Raw genomic sequence first — 21,378 nt, forward strand, 5'->3', positions numbered from 1 at the left:
CCATATAGTGCGTTGTACGTTACTTTTTTAAATTAATTAATTTTGGCTGAAGTGTAGCCTACAGCCTAACCTGTTTACAGCAGCGACGCATTGTAGGATTGGTGGTTGCCAATCACTGTAAACACGAAGACGCACTGTGGGCGTGTTTCCGTTTATTCAAGTATGTGTGGCAGTCATGGCGAGTCAAGGCGAGAACAAGACGAGTTTCTCAAAGTGGAAATATGCTCATTATTGCACTTTAGTTGAGCATAAAGGCAAAAACCTTTTAGTCAAATGTAAGCTTTGTCTTTCTGGTTCGAAGGTCCTATCTACTGCTATAAACAGCAACTCCAATCTGTTGAATAAACCATAATAATGATCGTAATATAGGCTATAGCGCACACATAAAGCTTGCCACAAAGAACCGGGAAAAAAAATTATTATGAATGGGATCAAAACAGCAAGGAGACATTTTAATTGTTTATTAATAAAGTACTGTTTTCTGAATCAGTGTCGGCTGCGAAGATGAAGTTGATATTGCTGACTCTCATCATCTCCGCATACTGGACATGCTTAGAGAGAAAATGCACATTTCATTCGGATTAGGCTACGTAATCAGAGTAGCCTATTTCTTTTCGTTTTTAGATATTCCATGCTTTCTATAGAGATATTTCTCATGTCTCTGAGGCAAGCAGCCTATACGCTGAGTTTCGGTTCATTTAGCCTATAAGTCGCGCTCCAGTTTACGCGTCAGTGATCGCGCCCGCCATGATTATATTGTCTGCTATATTTGCTTCTTATTTATTAAATCCAGGCAATTGGTTGATGAAACATTAAAATCAAGATACAATTTTTACAAAACGAAATATACTTTAAAGAAAGGCTTTCTGCAAAACAAAACTTAATGAAGTGGTCAAAATCATGTCTGACCCACTCCATGACTCCCGATATATTGCGCATCTTATGATGCATCTTACTCATGCTGTTCACTTCTCATAATCAAATAGATGAATTTAAAACATAACTTAGGACTATTTAAACATATATTTGAAACTTTATTTTCTTTAATGGCTACAAACACGTATTGTACAGTACAGAGAAATTTCATAAGCAAGAGCGGATCATGAGTCACAAGTCGGATCAAGAATAATTTACTCTTAGACTTATATTTAATATTGGGGGCATGCAAGTTATTTGTCATTTTTTTGAAGTAACGCAATAGTTACTTTCCCTGGTAATTAGTTACTTTTCTAATGATGTAACTCAGTTACTAACTCCGTTACTATTTGTGAGAAGTAACTAGTAACTATAACTAATTACTTTTTTAAAGTAACGTGCCCAACACTGCTTAGTTATAATAGTCAATGACCAATAATCTGGGTTAAGAGAATGTATTTTTTTACATAAAAAATCTTACATACTTCACCTTTAACAATCACAATAAATTAGACACCACAGACTGTTTAGAGGATTAAATGTCACAGTTACTGAACAATCATTAACTCACACATGACATTTAAAGTCACAGGATCAGAGTATTTCTCTCCATGTTCATTGATGGATCTGCACTTGTATTCTCCACTGTCATCAGAGCTGATCTTTGAGATGTTGTAGATTCTTCCAGATCCTACAAAGATTCCTCCTTTATACCAGTAGAGTTTTGCAGGAGGGTTTGAATCACTGCTGCAGTTCAGAGTCACTGAATCTCCTGACACTATTTCACCAGATGGACTGATGGACACTGAGACACTCTTTGGAGGATCTAAAAACATAGATGTTATTAACAATCACAATAAAGCTGCCATCACAGAAATATTTAGATATTTAATGTATTTAAATAAATTAGACATCACAGACTGTTTAGAGGATTTAATGTCAAAGTTACTGAACCATCATTAACTCACACATGACGTTTAAAGTCACAGCATCAGAGTATTTCTCTCCATGTTTATTTCTGGATCTGCACTTGTATTCTACACTGTCATCAGATCTGATCTTTGAGATGCTGTAGATTCTTCCAGATCCTACAAACTTTCTTCCTTTAACCCATCTGATTTCTGCAGGAGGGTTTGAATCACTGCTGCAGATCAGAGTCACTGAATCTCCTGACACTATTTCACCAGATGGACTGATGGACACTGAGACACTCTTTGGTGGATCTAAAAAAGAGAAAAATGAACATTCACAATAAATATTAGAAAAAATATGAATTTGAAAATTTTAAACAATGTGCAGATGATCATTAACTCACACATGACATTTAAAGTCAGAGTATCAGAGTATTTCTCTCCATGTTCATTGATGGATCTGCACTTGTATTCTCCACTGTCATCAGAGCTGATCTTTGAGATGCTGTAGATTCTTCCAGATCCTACAAACGTTCCTCCTTTATACCAGTAGAGTTTTGCAGGAGGGTTTGAATCACTGCTGCAGATCAGAGTCACTGAATCTCCTGACACTATTTCACCAGATGGACTGATGGACACTGAGACACTCTTTGGAGGATCTGAAAACATAGATGTTATTAACAATCACAGTAAAGCTGCCATCACAGACAATATTTAGATATTTAATGTATTTAAATAAATTAGACATCACAGACTGTTTAGAGGATTTAATGTCAAAGTTACTGAACCATCATTAACTCACACATGACGTTTAAAGTCACAGCATCAGAGTATTTCTCTCCATGTTTATTTCTGGATCTGCACTTGTATTCTCCACTGTCATCAGATTTGATCTTTGAGATGCTGTAGATTCTTCCAGATCCTACAAACTTTCTTCCTTTAACCCATCTGATTTCTGCAGGAGGGTTTGAATCACTGCTGCAGATCAGAGTCACTGAATCTCCTGACACTATTTCACCAGATGGACTGATGGACACTGAGACACTCTTTGGTGGATCTAAAAAAAGAGAAAAATGAACATTCACAATAAATATTAGAAAAAATATGAATTTGAAAATTTTAAACAATGTGAAGATGATCATTAACTCACACATGACGTTTAAAGTCACAGCATCAGAGTATTTCTCTCCATGTTTATTTCTGGATCTGCACTTGTATTCTCCACTGTCATCAGATCTGATCTTTGAGATGCTATAGATTCTTCCAGATCCTACAAACGTTCTTCCTTTAACCCATCTGATTTCTGCAGGAGGGTTTGAATCACTGCTGCAGATCAGAGTCACTGAATCTCCTGACACTATTTCACCAGATGGACTGATGGACACTGAGACACTCTTTGGTGGATCTGAAAACATAGATGTTATTAACAATCACATTAAAGCTGCCATCACAGACAATATTTAGATATTTAATGTATTTAAATAAATTAGACATCACAGACTGTTTAGAGGATTTAATGTCAAAGTTACTGAACCATCATTAACTCACACATGACATTTAAAGTCACAGCATCAGAGTATTTCTCTCCATGTCTATTGATGGATCTGCACTTGTATTTTCCACTGTCATCAGAGCTGATCTTTAAGATGTTGTAGATTCTTCCAGATCCTACAAACGTTCCTCCTTTAAACCAGCTGATTTCTGCAGGAGGGTTTGAATCACTGCTGCAGATCAGAGTCACTGAATCTCCTGACACTATTTCACCAGATGGACTGATGGACACTGAGACACTCCTGGGTGGATCTAAAAAAGAGAAAAATGAACATTCACAATAAATATTAGAAAAATATGAATTTGAAAATTTTAAACAATGTGCAGATGATCATTAACTCACACATGACATTTAAAGTCAGAGTATCAGAGTATTTCTCTCCATGTCTATTGATGGATCTGCACTTGTATTCTCCACTGTCATCAGAGCTGATCTTTGAGTTGCTGTAGATTCTTCCAGATCCTACAAACATTCCTCCTTTAAACCAGCTGATTTCTGCAGGAGGGTTTGAATCACTGCTGCAGATCAGAGTCACTGAATCTCCTGACACTATTTCACCAGATGGACTGATGGAGATCACTGGTTTCTCTGGAGGATCTATAGGTGAAATGTTATATTAAATCATAGTTTATCAGTTTATTCAGTTTATCACTGAAAATCTTGTGTCAAGGAAAACTCTGAGTTGAAACTTTTACACTGGAACTTTGAAGATTTTCATGATCGATTCACTCGCACTGAGTCTGATTCAATTAATCTCAAATGTGTTCAGTGAGGTTAAGATTTGTACTTCATGCATTTAAAAGAGTCAGTAAATCATTTTTTTATTAACCTCACTCTGTGTATTGTGTGTGACTGAAAGAGTCAAACTCATTCATTTCAAGAAAGCCCACATACTTTTGTCCATGTACTTTATAGCATTACCCCACTAAAAAATGTATGTTCCCAGAATGTTCTCAGATCGTCCCCACTGGTGTCATGGGCGTTACCTGGTAAAGTTCCCAGAACGTTCTGAGATGGACATGATGTGGAATTATTTTAAGGATTGGGGGACGTTATTTGGCGGATTCAGGATGTTCTCTGAACATTTAGGGAACCATATTTTATTTGGAAATTTGATGTTTACACTCATGTAAATTCTGTTTTGTCCTTTTACTACAAATTGATTAGATGTCTAATCCAGGTTTATGTCTTCTCAATGATGATTCTAACTCCTGTATGATTTCATTAAAGAAGAGAATGTTGATTGCTGGATTTACAGCTGCAAAAAGACAATAATACAAAACTGGTTTACTCTGCACATGCGTGCAGAAACATATTGGATTCACATAAAATAATGACTTCTGAATGTACAACAGCATGAATTAACTAGGCTACACCTAGTACCATTGATGCATGGCAATGTTTTTTTTTTTTTTTTCCCAACATTTTAGACTATGTAAAAGAATGACCATATAATGTATGTTTTTTCTGTCCTTCTCTTCCTTTTTTCTTTCAGATTGTAAAATTAATGATAATATGTATGTTAATAATACATTTTACAAAAAACAAAACAACTTTATACAGGTCTTTTCTGGATAAATCATTTCTGTGAATGCAAATCTCTTGCAGTTAATCATTAGCTAACAACAGCGCATGAGCTAATGTCACTACTGTATCACTGCACTGCAACAGTTACTGCCTTGACTGAAGCACAGGCTCTACTCTCCAGCACAATGGTAACCTCACAAAACTCAGAGAACAGAAACAGAACATTAAACACTAACAGATCTCTAGATCTCAGCATCTTCACTTATTACAAACCAGTATGACTTTATTTCTTTTCATTTAAAGCTTCTTATTAAGAATTAACAGAGGTTTAGATTTTGATGTTTTATTGAAGGGCAGATTTACCTAGCCCTATCACCTAACGACTACAGCCCCATTGACTCCCTGTGCCAGTGCATTGATGAAATTAAAAATTGGATGTGCCTAAACTTCCTTCAGTTAAACAAAGACTTGTTTGAATAAGGGGACAAACCATGGGGAAATTTGAGCTGTAGTAGATGGTTAAGATATCTCTGGATTTCAGTCAGGACACTTTCCAAAGGGGAAATTTAAACTGCGTTGCATAGATAAGATATGTGGTGCAGTTTGAGGTGTCTTGGCAAAAGGGGAGATTGAAACTTTGTTTATCGTTTTGAAGTGCCTTAACCCTCAGGGGTCTGAGGATTTTTGGGGCCATGGAGAAGTTTTGACATGCCCTGACATTTGTGCTTTTTTCAGTTGTTCATAAACATATTAATGGAAAAAGTGTCATTACACTGTATTCAGCACAAACTAGGCTATAATAATATGTGAGGAACATGTATGTACATGTTTGTGTTTTTGAAGGAATAACGTTTATGCGTGGTTATTGAAAAAACAAAAAACTTAAGTCACTGAAATAAGGCCAAAAAAAGTATATTAAAACTGTGTTCATAAGACTTCTAGGTATTGGAGGTTGTAGACTAGAGTTTTTGCTTCAGAATGAAGTAAAAATTATCCTTCCTACTCCTTCATATAAAACAATAGAGAGATTTAAATTTTCTAAGACACTTTTGGTCAAGAAACACAGTATGCGAGGAGGCGGGAATCCTCATGTATAATGGGTGATTCTCACCTGAGAAGACAAAAGAATTGAATAATAATGACCTGAAATGACTTGCATATTAATGAGGCCTTTCAGTCAGGTAGGCTGTGAAAAAACCCTCTGTGATCATGCTAATAACAGGATTAAAGTCCACTCAGGACAAAAAAAAACATGATTTTTGTGATCTCATGCATGCACGTATTATTGCACATGATATGAAGAAAATTGTGTATAGGCCTATGTTAAATTACACTACCAGTCAAAAGATTGAACACATTATAATGCCATTATAATGTTTTTAAAAGAAGTCTCAAGTCTCTAACCAAATAATGGTTTTCTATTTTAATATACTTTAAAATATAATGTATTTCTGTGATGCAAAGCGTCTGAACATTCCTACCTCTAGGGCATTTCATATAGGCTACTATATTTGTTATATTATAGAGCCTAAATGTTGATGTGCAGTTGACAAACTATACATCATTAAAAAGATCTAAGACTCAAGCTTCACATTTTGACTCTTAAAATCTTATATTGACCATAATTTCTTAATATGCTTAAAAGCATACACATTTGGAGAAATATTGATGGATTCCCATATGTTTATATCAATTTTCTATACAGAAGTAATATTTATTATTCTATATTTATTGTCATCATTATGAGCGCTGGATGCTGTGTTTTTAATTCATTTGCAGCCGGAGGGCGCTCTGCCCCTTTTGTCCACAAATGCCTCAGTAAAAGAAGAGGAATATCATGTGACAATCAAGGAACTAACAGAGGCAAGAGATCGCTAAATATGGCTATTCAAAACACTTTTGAAGATAATAAATACACGATTGAGACGATGAATGCATGTATTGCCTCTGAATTTGCGTCTGAATAGCGCTGGCTCTGTGGGTGTGGCCGCATTAGCGGATAATGAGCTGAATCACAGACTTCTGACATGGCTCTTTTTTCATACAGATTACATAAACACAGAAGGTTTGTTTTCGATTTGACTTACATGTTTTAAAACCTGACATCTTAACGTTTTTTTAGACATAAGTGTAATTTTTTTGTCATTAGTATTCACTAAGTTACAGTTAATTTTCTAAGAACTATCAGATTGGAGTTCGTTCAGAGGGAGAGGAGAGATCACGCATCATGTTAGTTTTCTTTATTTTACAAGGAGCACAACATTTTGTTTTTACTCTGAGTGTACACAAATGAAAGAAGATATTCCACAGATTAAAATGGTGTATAACTCTTAATTGTATGTGCAACATTGACGGAGTATTTTGAGTCTCTTTCACACTGATAAGAAAAAACCACGGTGGTATCGCCGGCGATACCTTCAGACCTCAGAGTGTTAACAGGTAGCAGTCCTGTTGTGTGGGCAAGATCCATTCAGATCCGCTCTGATGGATAGATCCGTTTAGATCCACTCTGACGAACAACAACAACAACAACACAAAACTCCCTAAGACTTCCTAGCTCTTCCATTTGTTTTTACTGTTATTTCTATTCCTTATGTTCTATTTTTATTATTCTTCTTTATGTAAAGCACTTTGAATTACCATTGTGTATGAAATGTGTTATACAAATAAAATTGCCTTGCTTTGAAAGTAATAACATTTAAAGTCACCATTATGGAGGTGAGCGTTTGTTTTGATGGGCTCTTGACTCGACTTTTTAACATAAGTTTTTCTCCAGCTGTTCTATCTGTGTTTCTGAAGCACATTTGTTATAACAAAAACTGCAAGAACAAATGTGATCAGATAAATCTGATAATTATTAATAATGATTCCATCATCACCATCTAGTGGCCTTATTCACTGATATTTGAATATATTCATTTTGTAGCACTATAATACTATTGCATAAAATCATGTCCTGCTTTGATATTTTGAAAGTAAAGAATCAAGAGCCCAACTAAAGCAAACACTCACCTCTATAACTGTGCATTCAAACTTCATTATCTTCAATAAAACATCAACATCTAAACCTCTGTTAATTCTCATTCAAGTTTCATATGAAAGAAATAATGTCATACAGGTTTGCATTAAGTGTGGATGCTGAGACCTAGAGCAGTGTTTCTCTCTTGGAGGAGCACCAGCTCTGAACATGTGTGTGTCTCCCTATATCTGACACATCCAGTCTCTACTAATGAGCTCATGAGTTGAATCAGGTGTGTTAGATGAAGGAGACATACATAGTGTGCAGGACTGGGGGTCTTCCAGGACAGGTTTGAGAAACACTTGTTGCTCTATTTAAAGGCAGTATCTGTGTAATCGCTGATGCAGTGACACAGTAGTGACATTAGCTCATGTATGTGTGCCATTAATGGTTGATTACAAGAGATTTACATTTTATAGAAAATATATGTGAAATTTTTAGACATTTAGACATGCTTTTTTTATGCATTCTGACTTGTTTACACTGTTAAAGAGTTGGATTCTCTTTCTAAACGTCCAAAGTTTAAAAAAAAAAAAAAAGTTAAATGAATGACAGAGGTTCCCTTTCGATACTTCACTCGTACTGCGTATGGGGAAAAGCTCCTTTTTCCTCGATGCTGAACCTTTTTTCAATAGCGCAGTGTAACTGCACATCCATTGGTTCAAACTGGAAAACTTTTTGAACCAATGATGGAGTAACGTAGCTGCGCGAGCCTATGGTGATGCAGCGCGCCAAAGATCACCAAAATAGGTGGGGGGACTGGCTATATAAGCAAGGATTTCGCAGCTCTCTGAATCAGTGCACAGGCCCCAACACTGCGGTCTGTCAACCAACCTAATCCAATCCCTTGCACGCGGGCTGTGGCTGGCAGGCAGGCCATCCCCGGAGTGTTAAGATGGATGTTGGGGATAATAAATCTAGGTTACTCGCTGCAGTTTGCCAGAGCACCCTCGCACTTCAGCGGAGTGGTTCCCACTATGGTAAATCGGACGATGTTCATATCCTTCGCGCCGAATTGATGACTCTGTTAGGAAGGGAGCTATAGAAATAGTTCCCCCCTCAGAGAGTGAATTGGGTTTCTGCAGCCGTTATTTCCTAGTCCCCAAGAAAGATGGTGGTCTCAGACCCATCTTAGACCTCAGACTCCTGAACCTCTCCCTCATGAGATGGAAGTTCAGGATGTTAACGTTGAAGCAGATCCTCACGCAGATTTGCCTCGAGGACTGGTTCTTCTCGCTGGATCTGAAAGACGCTTACATTCACATCCAGATAGCCCCCCATCACAGACGATTCTTGAGATTTGCATTCAAGGGTGTGGCTTACCAATATACAGTCCTTCCCTTCGGGCTGTCCCTCTGAGACAGATGGGAATAAGGGTTCTGAATTACCTCAATGACTACCTCATTCTTTCCCAGTCACGAACCGAGCTAGACCATCACAGATCTGTGCTCCTCAGCCACTTCAAGTGCCTAGGACTCAGGGTCAACTTTGCCAAGAGCTCACTGCTCCCCAGCCAACATATTACGTTCCTGGGTGCAGTTTTCGACTTAATCCGGATGAGGGCTGTAGTCTTGCCAGAGCGCGCCCTGGCAATTCAGCAGCTTGTGGCTTCCGTCAGGAACAAAGTCTGTTTCCCTCTGAAGTTTTTCCAGAGGATGCTAGGGCTGATGGCTTCCGCCTCCCCGGTTTTTGCAGCTTGGCCTTCTGTGGATGTGGCCTCTGCAATACTGGCTGAAACTCCGGTTCCCAACTCACGCTTGGTGGCATGGCCGCTTTTGTGTCAGGGTCAATCAGGCCTGTTTAGCAGCCCTGAAACCTTGGATGAACGCTATCCAGTCATGAGGTACCACTACAGGCGGTTTCCAGAAGGACGGTGCTCTCGACAGATGTGTCCAACTGGGGTTGGGGCACTCTGTGTGAGTGTAGACCAGCCTTCGGCTCGTGGTCACACGAGGAGAGCAATCTCCACATCAACTGCCTCGAGATGCTGGCAGTATGTCGAGCCCTTCACTCCTTCCACACGATTCTGAAGGGGCGCCACGTCTTAGTCCAATCGGACAGGTTGACAGTGGTGTCCTACATAAATCACCAAGGCGGCCTTTCGTCCAGCCGCCTCTGCGCACTGGCAAAGCACCTCTTGGAATGGGCATTACCCAGGCTGCGGTCACTCAAAGCGATGCACATACCAGGCAGAACAAATCTGGGAGCATATATGCTATCTCGGAGCAATGTCCCCTTGGACTGGATGCTCCACCCCCAGACGGTTCTCAGAATCTGGGAGATCTTCGGGAAGGCAGAGGTCGACCTCTTCACCTCCGAAGACAACTCTCATTGCCCAACATATTTTTTGAAGGACACAGATGCGCTGGCCCACAACTGGCCCAGCCTCCTTCTTTACACTTTTCCCCCGATCACTCTGATCCCCCAGGTCATCAGATGAGTCAGGGAAGACAAGCACAGATTCCTCCTGGTGGCCCCACCTCGGAGCTATTCAGGCTTTCCACGAAAGCCCCATGGCTGATCCCCCTGAGAAGGGACCTCCTCTCTCAGGCGAACAGGACAATCTGGCATCCATAGCCAGAACTGGGCACTGCACCTATGGTCCCTCGATGGGAGCCTTTAAACCTCCTCGGGGATGTGCTAAATACCATTTTTCAGGTGAGAGCCCCATCTACGAGACGCCTCTACGCCCAGAAGTGGTCAGTCTTCATTGACTGGTGCTCTGCATGAAACGAAGACCCTGTTGAGTGTGATGTATCTCCGATACTGTCATTTCTCCAGGAGTGTCTGGACAAGGGCCTCACCCCTTTCACGCTCAAGGTGTACATAACAGCCATTGCAGCATTCCACGCTCCTATCGCTGGCCATTCAGTGGGCTGAAACAGCCTCACTGTGCGTTTCCTGAGAGGTTCTAGGTGGTCGAACCCCCCATGTTCTCTCACTGTTCCCACTTAGGACCTTTCCACAGTCCTCAGAGCGCTCAAAGGGCCCCCCTTTGAGCTGCTGCAATCAGCTGACCTTCGGCCCTTTATGCTCAGAACCGCTCTGCTACGTGCACTAGCATCAGTCAAACGTGTTGGCAACCTGCAGGCCCTCTCCATGAACCCTGCATGCCTTGAGTTTGGGCCCAACGACTCGAAGGTCATTCTAAAGCCCAGGCATGGCTAGGGTCCCTAAAGTGCTCTCGACCCTGTTCAGAGCACAGTAGAGCTTAGATCGGGCCCAACAAATCAAGCCCGACCCTACCCGAGCCCGAGCACGTTGTGTCCGAGCCCGGCCCGGCCTGACACGTCAACTGTAATTATGAGCCCGAGCCCGATTTAAACCCGACCATTTTTAATATGTGGGCCGTTATAACCAGGGGCGGCGCCAAATTTTTTTTTTTTTTTTTTTTTTTTTTTTTTTAACGCAGGTGCTGCTGTGCTAGATCATTTAGGCTACAGGGGGGAGCTGCGCAGTTATATAAATTATATAAATACTATTAATAAATGAGCAAAAATTGGCCACTCAATATTAAATATTAAATTATTTTAATTATCATAATTAAAGTTTTAATTTTATTAAATTGAACAAGCTCAACATTCAGCATTCAATCAAATATTCTTAAAGATGAATTATTATTAATAATGTTACTTCAACATATTGTTATTTCAACATAATATGTGTGTGAGCAACAAGCAAGATGTGCATTTGTAAATTCGGTGACAGCGTGTGTTACCAGTTTCAAAAGGTGTGTGACCGCGGCGCGCCGGCGCCTCCATGTCATAATTACATTGTCTGCTATATTGCTTTTTATGTATTAAATCCAGGTAATTGGATGATGAAAAATGTATTAAAATTAAGATACAATTTATACTAAACGAAATTCACTTTAAAGAAAATCTTTCTTCAAAACAAAACTTAACAAACTTGAAACTAAATGTGCTTATTTAATGGCTAAAACACGTAGACTACAGACTCCCTTTTTTGTTCAAAAGATGAACTATGTCTTTACTTCACCTTGTGGATCTTTTGGATCTCTTGCACGAGGATTATGAAAATTTGACTGTTCTTTTTGGGATTGACTGCACGTTGGATTTATTCATTGTGGAGTGGAGTATTCTATGTTTCAAGACTACAATTGCCATCTTTACTGGTTTCAAGGACTGTGAAACCTATTTAAAGCTGAGCCTGCCTACAATCATACAGTCTGTTTTTTTCACATGCTCATTGTTTGTTTTGTTTCAATATCCATTGCTGGGTTTATTGTCTATATATTTTTTCTTGTTTGTTTGTGGGTTGGTTTACTTATATAAAATTGCAAAAACACATTTTCATTGCATGACTGTTCTATGTGATTTATACCTGGTTTAGATTAGGTCTATGTAATTTGGCGGTTCCCTTCCCTAAAAATCAGACCTATAGTAGTTTTGTACTTAAGTGGTTGAGGCTGTTATAAGGTAATGGGGGAAAGAGCTTTTACGCAGGGAACTCAGGGAACCGAGGTTACGTTCTGTTAAATAATTTCTTATTTCTTGGGCTTCACTTTTTGACTTTCTCTGTGTCTTGGGATTTTTCCATTGTGCACATCATGTACCTACCTAGACAAAACAAGAAGTAGTAGTCCTTGGACACACCGACACTCTCAAACACAACCAGAAGTTGAAGACACACACATTTACGCACATACATTTCTATTCATTTGTTATTATATTTCTTGAAATGCCATACATGGTAAGGTTTGATTCTTAAGTTGTATGATTGGAAGCTCAAGCTATCCTGGAGATTGTTGTTTGACCTATGTCTATAAATATGACCCTTCTTCCTGAATAAATCTGAGAATGCTTTGTACCACACTGTGGTACACTGATCTGTGTCTGCTTGGTCATTCTCCCGAGATCTCACGCTGCTGCTGCCACACATCACAGGGGTTGAGGCGCCTGTTTCTTAATTGATGACTGAGACTACAAATATTGTACCTATTATTGAGATTTTGATCTAACAGTTTGGGGGCTCATCCAGGATATTCCCAAGAAACACGGGACTGGGGACTGAGAGGTCATCCTTCATGAATAATTTCCTGTGGTGGTAGGAATGATTGAACTCATCCCATAATAGGTAGTGTTATCCTTGGAAGCAGCTCTAAGAGTTAGTCCAGGAAGATTTGTCTGTAAGGGTACTGTTTAAATGCACAGTGTGGCAAGGGGGGCGTGGTTCAGCGAACGCTGCAGCGGGGGAGAGCGTCAGGAGACGCGCGGTGGATGAGCGGGTTAAGCGCAAATAACAAACACCTGTCTCTTGTTACAGTAATTGGCGTGGAGAGAGTACTTAACGCCAGGAGAAACAGGAGTGAGTGAGAGAGAGAAGGACAGCTGGCTGCCACACTCCCACAGACTGACTGGAGCTGACGGAGTGAATTCCCCGTGTTTATGTTGGCGATTGTTTTGTGCCTGTTTGCACACCTTTTTGTTGATTTTCCAAATAAAGCAGCCAGTAGTCACAGCCGACCCTTGTCGTCTTCCTTCCTAACATCTACGAACTTTGTTACACACAGCTACCTGGCAAATATTTTGGTTATCCCTCCGTGCGAGGAAGATCTGTGCAGATCCGCTCTGATGGATATCCGTTTAGATCCGCTCTGATGGAAAAACAAAGTGTTGATTGGAATATTCCGGTTGACGAATTAATAAAATTGGCTGAAAAATTATAATTAAAGAATAATAAAGAGACCCCTTTGGTGTGGTGTGGCAAATTAAAAAAAATCAAATTAGGTGAAGGATGGGTCAAAAGATATCAAGACCAATACAAGATGAGACACCCCAAAATTGGATGTTTAAAAATAATTGTGGATATTGGACTGAACCCTATTTATCAAATTTAGAGGGGTGGACTCAAGGAAAAATACAATTGGATCCTTTCCCCAAAGAAGGCTCTTTTAAGCCAGGGGATATGAAAAGTGCAAATTTGATGATTAATGGGGGCTGGGGAGACCCAGAGTGGAACGATAAGTAGGGATGTCCCGATCAGGTTTTTTTGCCCTCGAGTCCGAGTCCGAGTCATTTGATTTTGAGTATCTGCCGATACCGAGTCCCGATCCGATACTTCTATAATACATCAAAAAAAGAATAAAGAAGAGCGAAAAAAAAAAAAACGTTCCAGGACGTTCCTTATTTTTTATTTATTTAATTACAAACAGATCACTTCTGTGAGGTAGCTTGAACAATCAAGTAATAAATAACATAAATTGTTCACTTCACTTCACTTTAGTGCAACAGTAAATATAAAAAAGGCTAATATAAAAACAAATATATTTGGTTTGATTTGGGTATGCTGCAGTCTGTGTAATAACTAAAATAATGTTTATATATATCATATTTTCTGGCTAGTTTACTTTAGTTTTTTATAATACACCATACTTTAACCCAAAATGAATAATAAAAAACAAGTTTAAATGGGTAAATCTTCTATTATTATTTTTGATTCTTAATTTTCTTTTCTGTCATACTCAAATTCTTGTTAAAACACATTAGACATGCGTATTGTGTGCATTTTGAACACTTTTTGTGTGAAATTCTATTTATTTTGTCCATCGAAAGTGTGCTTTCACTTTAATTATGCGTCAGCAGCGCAATAGACTCGGTGCCGAGACGATCGCGGCACTGCTGCTTACGCGACGCTCCTGCCTGACGCTTTACGAGCTGCTCCTGCTGCCTGTGTGAATGCATCCGTTGGTTGACATCCACGCTGAAAAAAATATGCGCTACTCACGCGCCGCTTACGCTTGCAGTGTGAAACAGGCCTAACTCTGTGCCACCGCATCACTAGATGTGTTAAAAATAATGAGAATATATATACATATATATCCGAGTCCTGATCGGGAGGTAACGTCCGATTCCGATCGAGTCTGAAACCACATGATCGGGCCCGATTTCCGATCACGTGATCGGATCTGGACATCCCTAACGATAAGTACATGAAAAAGTCATACAGTAAATGGAAAGAAATGAAAAAATATTGGGATAAAGGTCCAGAGAGGCCAAAATTAAAAAAAAAAAAAAAAAAAAAAGGGGTACCCATACCAGCCCTATGCCCCAACATCCCCTTCAAATATGTGTCAATATAAGGCTCCTACAGTAGAGGAATTGAAGGGTCGTAGCTGCTAGTAAACGGGCAGACTGTGAGCAGCCAAAAGATTAACAAAAATTAGAGCCTGCTTTTATGTTTGTGAGACAGGGAAATCAAATTTCCATACGTCCTGCTAAGGCAAGTGACATCAAAAGCATATGTAACAATCTACCTTCTCCCTCTCATCCAGTGAAATTTGTGCAGATTCTGAAAAGTCATACCCATTACGCACAAATGACGGGTCCAGATTTTAGAGTAATACTCCTCAGAACTTTGGGGGATGATGTGACAAAGACAGAGATAATTGATGTGTGTCCTTCTCTGAAAATTATTAAATTAAAAAATTATAAAATGAATGGAAAAGGGACACGAAGGCAAGGGAAATGTCATTATTGTGGCAAACCTGGTAATTGGGCACAAAAGTGCAAGAGTGCAGGAAACCAAAATATGATGAGCTAAAACGCAAACAGTTAGAGACAGAAAAAAAAGAAGAACTCCAACTCCAACCAAGAGTAACAAATACCAAACAGAATGGACTCCTCAAAAGGGATGCCTAAGGAGTGAAGGAACCCCAAGTAATTTTATGCTCACTCTAAAATATAAAAATAACAAAATTGATTTGCCAAATTTGGAATTGAATGTAGATGGTAAAAAAATATTGCCTGTGGTCACAAGTGATGGTCAACATTTTATGAAAATGATTTTGATAATGATGTTTCTCTTTTCTACCCTTCTGTGCTGATGGTGTCCACTGAGCCACACCCTCATCGTGCTGATTACATACTGAGTGAAGCTGAGAGTGAGTGTAAATTTTTACATCATTTTGAAGCAAAAACTCTAGTCTACAATCTCCAATACCCAGAAGTTGTTACAATACAGAAGGATCGGAGACTGAAGGTAACAGATAAGGTTGTTTATTTGACACACAGCAGAGTTAACAGAAGTGCAAGTGAGTATATAGATGATGGTTGTGTAACGCCTGTACAATATCCGTCTTAGTGAACCAACTTTGGAATTTTCAGAATGCTTTTAGCCTCCTGAACGGTGTATGTAAATCATGAATCAGCTCCGGCTGGTCTAGTAAAAGACTGGGATTTGGCATTTTTGTGGCCCTATCAGAAACTAACCAGAGAACCCCAGTCCCCAGCTCTGGGGACTTCAAAAGAGTCCCTCATGTGGCTACATTCCAGAACAGCCAAAACCCAATACACACACCACACACAGACACACACACACAAACATGCTTAGAGATTTTATGTACAGTTATTCTCAAAATATGACTGTGCCAAAGTGTACCCGTCATGTATGCCAAGTGCATGTATGTATCCCTAGTGTTTAAACTTAGTTATGACTGTAGTTGTGCTAGTGTCATTTCAAAAGATAAAATTTGACTGTAAACTATAACTTCTCTTGTATGCCTTTCCCACCTGACAAGTTTGGTTTCTTTGTAAAGCTCTCTTTATGCCTCATTCAACAAGGTATGTCACATTACTATAAAATGCATTGTTCTATTTTTAATGGTACTTTGGAGAAAATACACTCTGATCTGAGGCTTCATAAATTATGCAAATCGAGCCACAAGACAAGACAAAGGAAATGTTTGCCCGCAAAGATTGCACTTCTTACCATTGGCTGTTTCAACCAAGGAGGCGTGTTGGCTTGTTTGTCCGTAAAAGACAAGCACAAACATTTTTGCTTTGTCTCTCGATTGTCTCTGAATTGTCCATCGCCCTCTCATGCACGTCTCTCCCAGACGTCTCAGGCGACCACGCTTCCATCACGCACTATTCTTTCCCGGGACGACCATCTTCTTGGCACAAGCTTTGCTTTTGTCAAGCCTTAGTCATCCGCCATCACCTAGGAGACAGACTCTCTCTCTTCTTTCTTTAACGGTTATTTTACTCTTCAGTTTAAACCTCGTTTGAAAAACCTGCCAGAAGACACCCTCCTGAAGAAGGACCAATTACCAAACCGAGCACTCTGAAACTCTAAAACTACAGCACCCAAACCTATATGCAAGTATTAACTTCTTTAAGATTTGTGTACTGAGTTTCCTTGCTGGCTCTCAAAGGTTAACTGTTTGTAATTTGCCAATCTTTGATCACCTCTCTTTTCCTGCCTTTACTTTCGCTTCCGTATATATATGTATATCCTCTGTGTATATTTAGCCATATAACCTTTGTATTATCAATTTCATATATTAAATACATTATATTCATGCTCGATTGTTCTGCTGCTCATTCAGAAAAACCAAGTCACTTCTTCATTGTCGATCCAGTAACACTGCTTTACGCTTTGATGCTATAATAGGAAGTTATTCTCATGGCCAGAGAATAACATTCTTTTTATAATAGTCTGTGAGGAAACTAACAGTTTGTTAAAAAAGGATAGTTTCTCTAAACTATTAAACTAGAACTAATCAGAACTGTAATTGATTATACTTTGTTGTAATTAATTCACAATATATGTGCATAATTCCCTCTTGGGTCGATATATGTATCATAATTAATCATAAGGCTTTATGGTTTATTATATTCATATATTTCACCCATGAATTGATTAAATACTTGTAATATCGCTAAGGATTCATTACATATATTTTGGTGGAGATTTCACGAACAAAGTTTTAAACTTGTTTTTTATGTGTGAGCAACTCAGAATAAATCTGTGTGATTTGATGTGTATGCGTGCCCTATTGAGTGAGCTGACAACGCGTCCCTCACTCTGAAAAAACGTTAACAAACTGCTATGTGTGTGAACACTGTAGTCAATTGTTGACCGTAAAATAAACTGCACTCCAATTAATATTTCAAACTTTTATCTGCAAAAGGGCAACAATATTTTTGCAATACAGTTTAATATTGATTTCCGCTTTAATAAAACGAAAGGAATCGTTGTTCAGCGTGTTTGAAAAAGAGAGCTGGGACGAGATTCTCCCTTCCTCTCTCAGAAGGCCTCATAATTTGTAGCGCTGTTAAATGTGAATTACTGTGTCGTCCAATAATTCAAAATAGCACCTCGCTCCCTTGGTAAGTCATTGGCGTAGCTATCTGTAAGGCTTGATTTTCCTGCTAAACAAAAACTGAGATCAAGCGTCCTGCAATAAAGTAATAAAACTTTAATCTGGAAAGAAAATCTCAAAGAAGTAGCAATGGACAACGCCTCGCCCTAACCCCAAAAGGACAACGCCTCCCCCACCACACACACACACACACACACACACACACACACACACACACACACACACACACACACACACACACACACACACACCTCCCCTTCCTCTGGCTCAAGTCACTGAAAGTTATTCAAAACATATAATGTAACTTGTGTATCTATTGTTTTTCCCTTTTCATGTTTGGTATCATTTAATTTGTCTCAGTGCGATTGGTAAACTGGTCTCAATTTCATAGCAGTCACTAGAATTATGAAGAAGATGGAAAATTAAGGAAAGTTCTGTCCTCTTTTTGGGTGGTGTCTCTTCTCCTCTCCCCCAAAACAGGTGTTGGTGTAATAAACATTTACGATCCTTTTGTTCTGGTTCTGGTATAAAAGGTAAAGAGCAAAGCAGTCATGGGGGATCATCTGTAGGAGAGGCCCCCCAGAGATGGGTGAATGTCTGAGGACATTCACCCATCACTGTGTGTATATGCATTTCTTTGAGTAATCGATGTTATGCATTTATCATTTCTGAATTGGCTTTAATTGGTTATGTGTGTAATTGACACGATACACTTTTACCTGACAAATAAAATGTTATATTTGATTTACTCTGGATTCTCCTGATATCATTATTACCAGTAAATTATGGGAGGCTAATGCTACCGTAAATCTGTGTCCAGGGTAAAACAAACTGAAGGCGCATGAATGAAGGAGCAGTAGGCACTTCATCTGAAGACCTTTTGATTTCTGTTTACCGCTGATTTAGCAAGTTGTATGGAAGTGGCTAAATTAAAATACACTTTTGTTCGAGTGAGCAGTAGGCAACCGACTAAAGGTATTAGCCAACTTATTACACCCTCTGACGAAGATCAGACTGGCGAGTTTATGTCCGTGAGTTTACCGCGAAATCCCGGGGCGAGTATCTCTGTGCGGCATCGGGTCCCTAATGACTGAACAATTGAAATATGGAATATCCAGAATCATCAAATATCTAAATTAATGCATAACTAATGATGAATTTCTAATTGGAAACACAACCTAAGTGTAAGAATCATTTGAAATTGGAGTCAGATTAAGCGAGTGAAATTAAGTGAACTTAATAGAGACGCTGAAAAGGCATACACGCTTAAACCTTCCCTGTCCTGTGGGAAACCGTCATTGGACCCATTAGGTGGGCCTTACAAAGTGGTGACATTCCCTCAGTGATCTCCCATATCCTGTTGGCGAGTGTCTTTTCAGTGGAAAATTGGGATTTGCAACAAGTAAGAGGCTTGATCATCTTCTCTTTCTTCAGCTGTGGTAAGTCCATTCTTATTTGCCTTTTAGAAGTATTGAGGGAAAGATAATTGCATCCTACACATTTATAGAATGGGTCGGCATACCCATATTTAAGACCGGAGACCGAAATCCGGTGGGGCTGGAGAGTTAGACAACCACATGTTATCAGGGACATGATAGCGGCAGCGTATATGAGAAATGATATCCCTTGCTTTAAACTTTAAAGATCTCCTTGTTTGCCCACGCAGCAAGAGATTAACCTTAAATTGGAATAACATCATCCAAATTTTATTCTGGTATTCAACAGAAGGCTGTAAATTGAAACCTAAATTCTGAGGTAAAGAATGCTCGGCTACATGTTTATTTGTCTTGCTGCAACAACGTTGCAAATAAGCAAATGGTCACGTTGTGAAAAAATCTTGTGATTGGATAAACCAAAAAAGATAACAAGGGAGAAAAATCTCACTGAAATCCTTTGTGTGTGGAATGTAAAGCTGGACAAAACAATGTTGTAAAACTAAAAAGTTTTCAAAATAAAAGATTTGGGCATAATTCTGTCTCAGTCCGGGAGAACTGCTGCCATGCAGAAGTCCTAGAGACTGCAATTGGGAAAATACACTAAATGTTAAAACTGATGTGTATAATGATAACTATGATGTTACTGAGAGACTTGTAACCAAGCCTAAGGGTTTCACCCATTCAGAGGACATGCTCAACTTGTCTTTGTTTCATAAAAGTATAAAACATATCTTTTACCTTGGTCTAAGTTCAAACTTTAAAACATTATTGCACTCTTGTATGTTGTTCAGTGTCTCAAAAGAAACTGAAAAAACAAACAGACCAACAATTAATCTTTGTGCTCTCAATCAGACGTGTGTTTGTCCAACCTTTATTTTCATATCCAAATAGAGTCTCAGGAGAATGTCTTAGCCCAAAAATAAGAAAATTGTGTCCAATTCTATATTGTTGTCACAAAAATCTTAAAATGGAGCAAATGATTTGACCCAATATTCACAGCATCAAAGTCTATAACTGTTTCCAGTTTAGCCTGTTGCTGTGAACACAAAGCAATGCGATCACAGCTGTAGCTACAGGGCCAGATGCCTTCTAAAAGATCAGTGAGGTGATAAGTCACTCTTCACAAATTACTCAGCCAAGACCCTCTTGATACCAGCAAATAAAATTATTTTTAATTTATACTATTTTAATATAATATAATTTATATTATGATCACATCATGATATATTATATTATGATGGCCAGGGATGGCCTTTAATCTCATGATGATTCAAGCAATGGCTTGGAAGAAGAAAGAATTTTGGAGAGGAGCAGAAGGAATTAGAATGTAGTAAGATGGAACCAGAATGAAGACAGAAGTTGGGAGCACTATCAGTGCTGAAAGAATTATGAGGAATCAATGGAAGGATTCAAATTTGTAATTGTGTTAGACACATTGTTCTCACAGAACACACATTCTAGTTGTTTGTGCTACATGTGCACCTAGACTAGTTGAATTTATTCTTTAAAACACATGACTGCCTTACTGTAAGTGATGCGTTGACACACTTAGGTTTGAGGTTAGATGCTATGCATTTTAGACCATGTGTCTTGTGTAAGTTGGAATAACTAGTACTGAAATAGTACAACATGTGTGTCTGTGTTAAATTTGTTAGTCTCCTAAGTGGAACACTCAGCTATCTTCCGTATAGCTGCAGTTAAACCATGCACAGGAGCATAGAATTGCCATAAGGCTACAATGTGCTTCACAATTGCATTAAATACGTTGTTAAGAAAAATGGAAGGAATAAATAAAATTAATGGGAAAGAACTTCTTTATCTTCTATCTGTGCAAGAATCTTTAATGAGAAAAATTACAATGCCCAGTATTTATTAACTAAAACAATCAACCC

At 38.9% G+C, this 21,378-nt stretch overlaps 1 protein-coding gene across 1 annotated transcript in view; it reads right to left on the reverse strand.

Moving 5' to 3' along the window:
* Positions 1-1,448: 1,448 nt before the first annotated feature.
* The window catches only part of LOC125271229 (B-cell receptor CD22-like), a 51,227-nt gene continuing 31,297 nt past the window's right edge, over positions 1,449-21,378 (reverse strand). Inside the window, exons 4-6 of the mRNA XM_048195265.1 lie at positions 2,231-2,485; positions 1,884-2,138; positions 1,449-1,741 (exon numbers count right to left, since the gene is read on the reverse strand). Of these exons, the coding sequence (XP_048051222.1) occupies positions 1,464-1,741; positions 1,884-2,138; positions 2,231-2,485 (788 nt within the window). The 3' untranslated portion in view covers positions 1,449-1,463. The remainder of the gene's footprint in view (positions 1,742-1,883; positions 2,139-2,230; positions 2,486-21,378) is intronic.

The sequence above is a fragment of the Megalobrama amblycephala genome, linkage group LG7 (genome assembly GCF_018812025.1).
Source record: "Megalobrama amblycephala isolate DHTTF-2021 linkage group LG7, ASM1881202v1, whole genome shotgun sequence".
Taxonomy (NCBI): Eukaryota; Metazoa; Chordata; class Actinopteri; order Cypriniformes; family Xenocyprididae; genus Megalobrama; species Megalobrama amblycephala.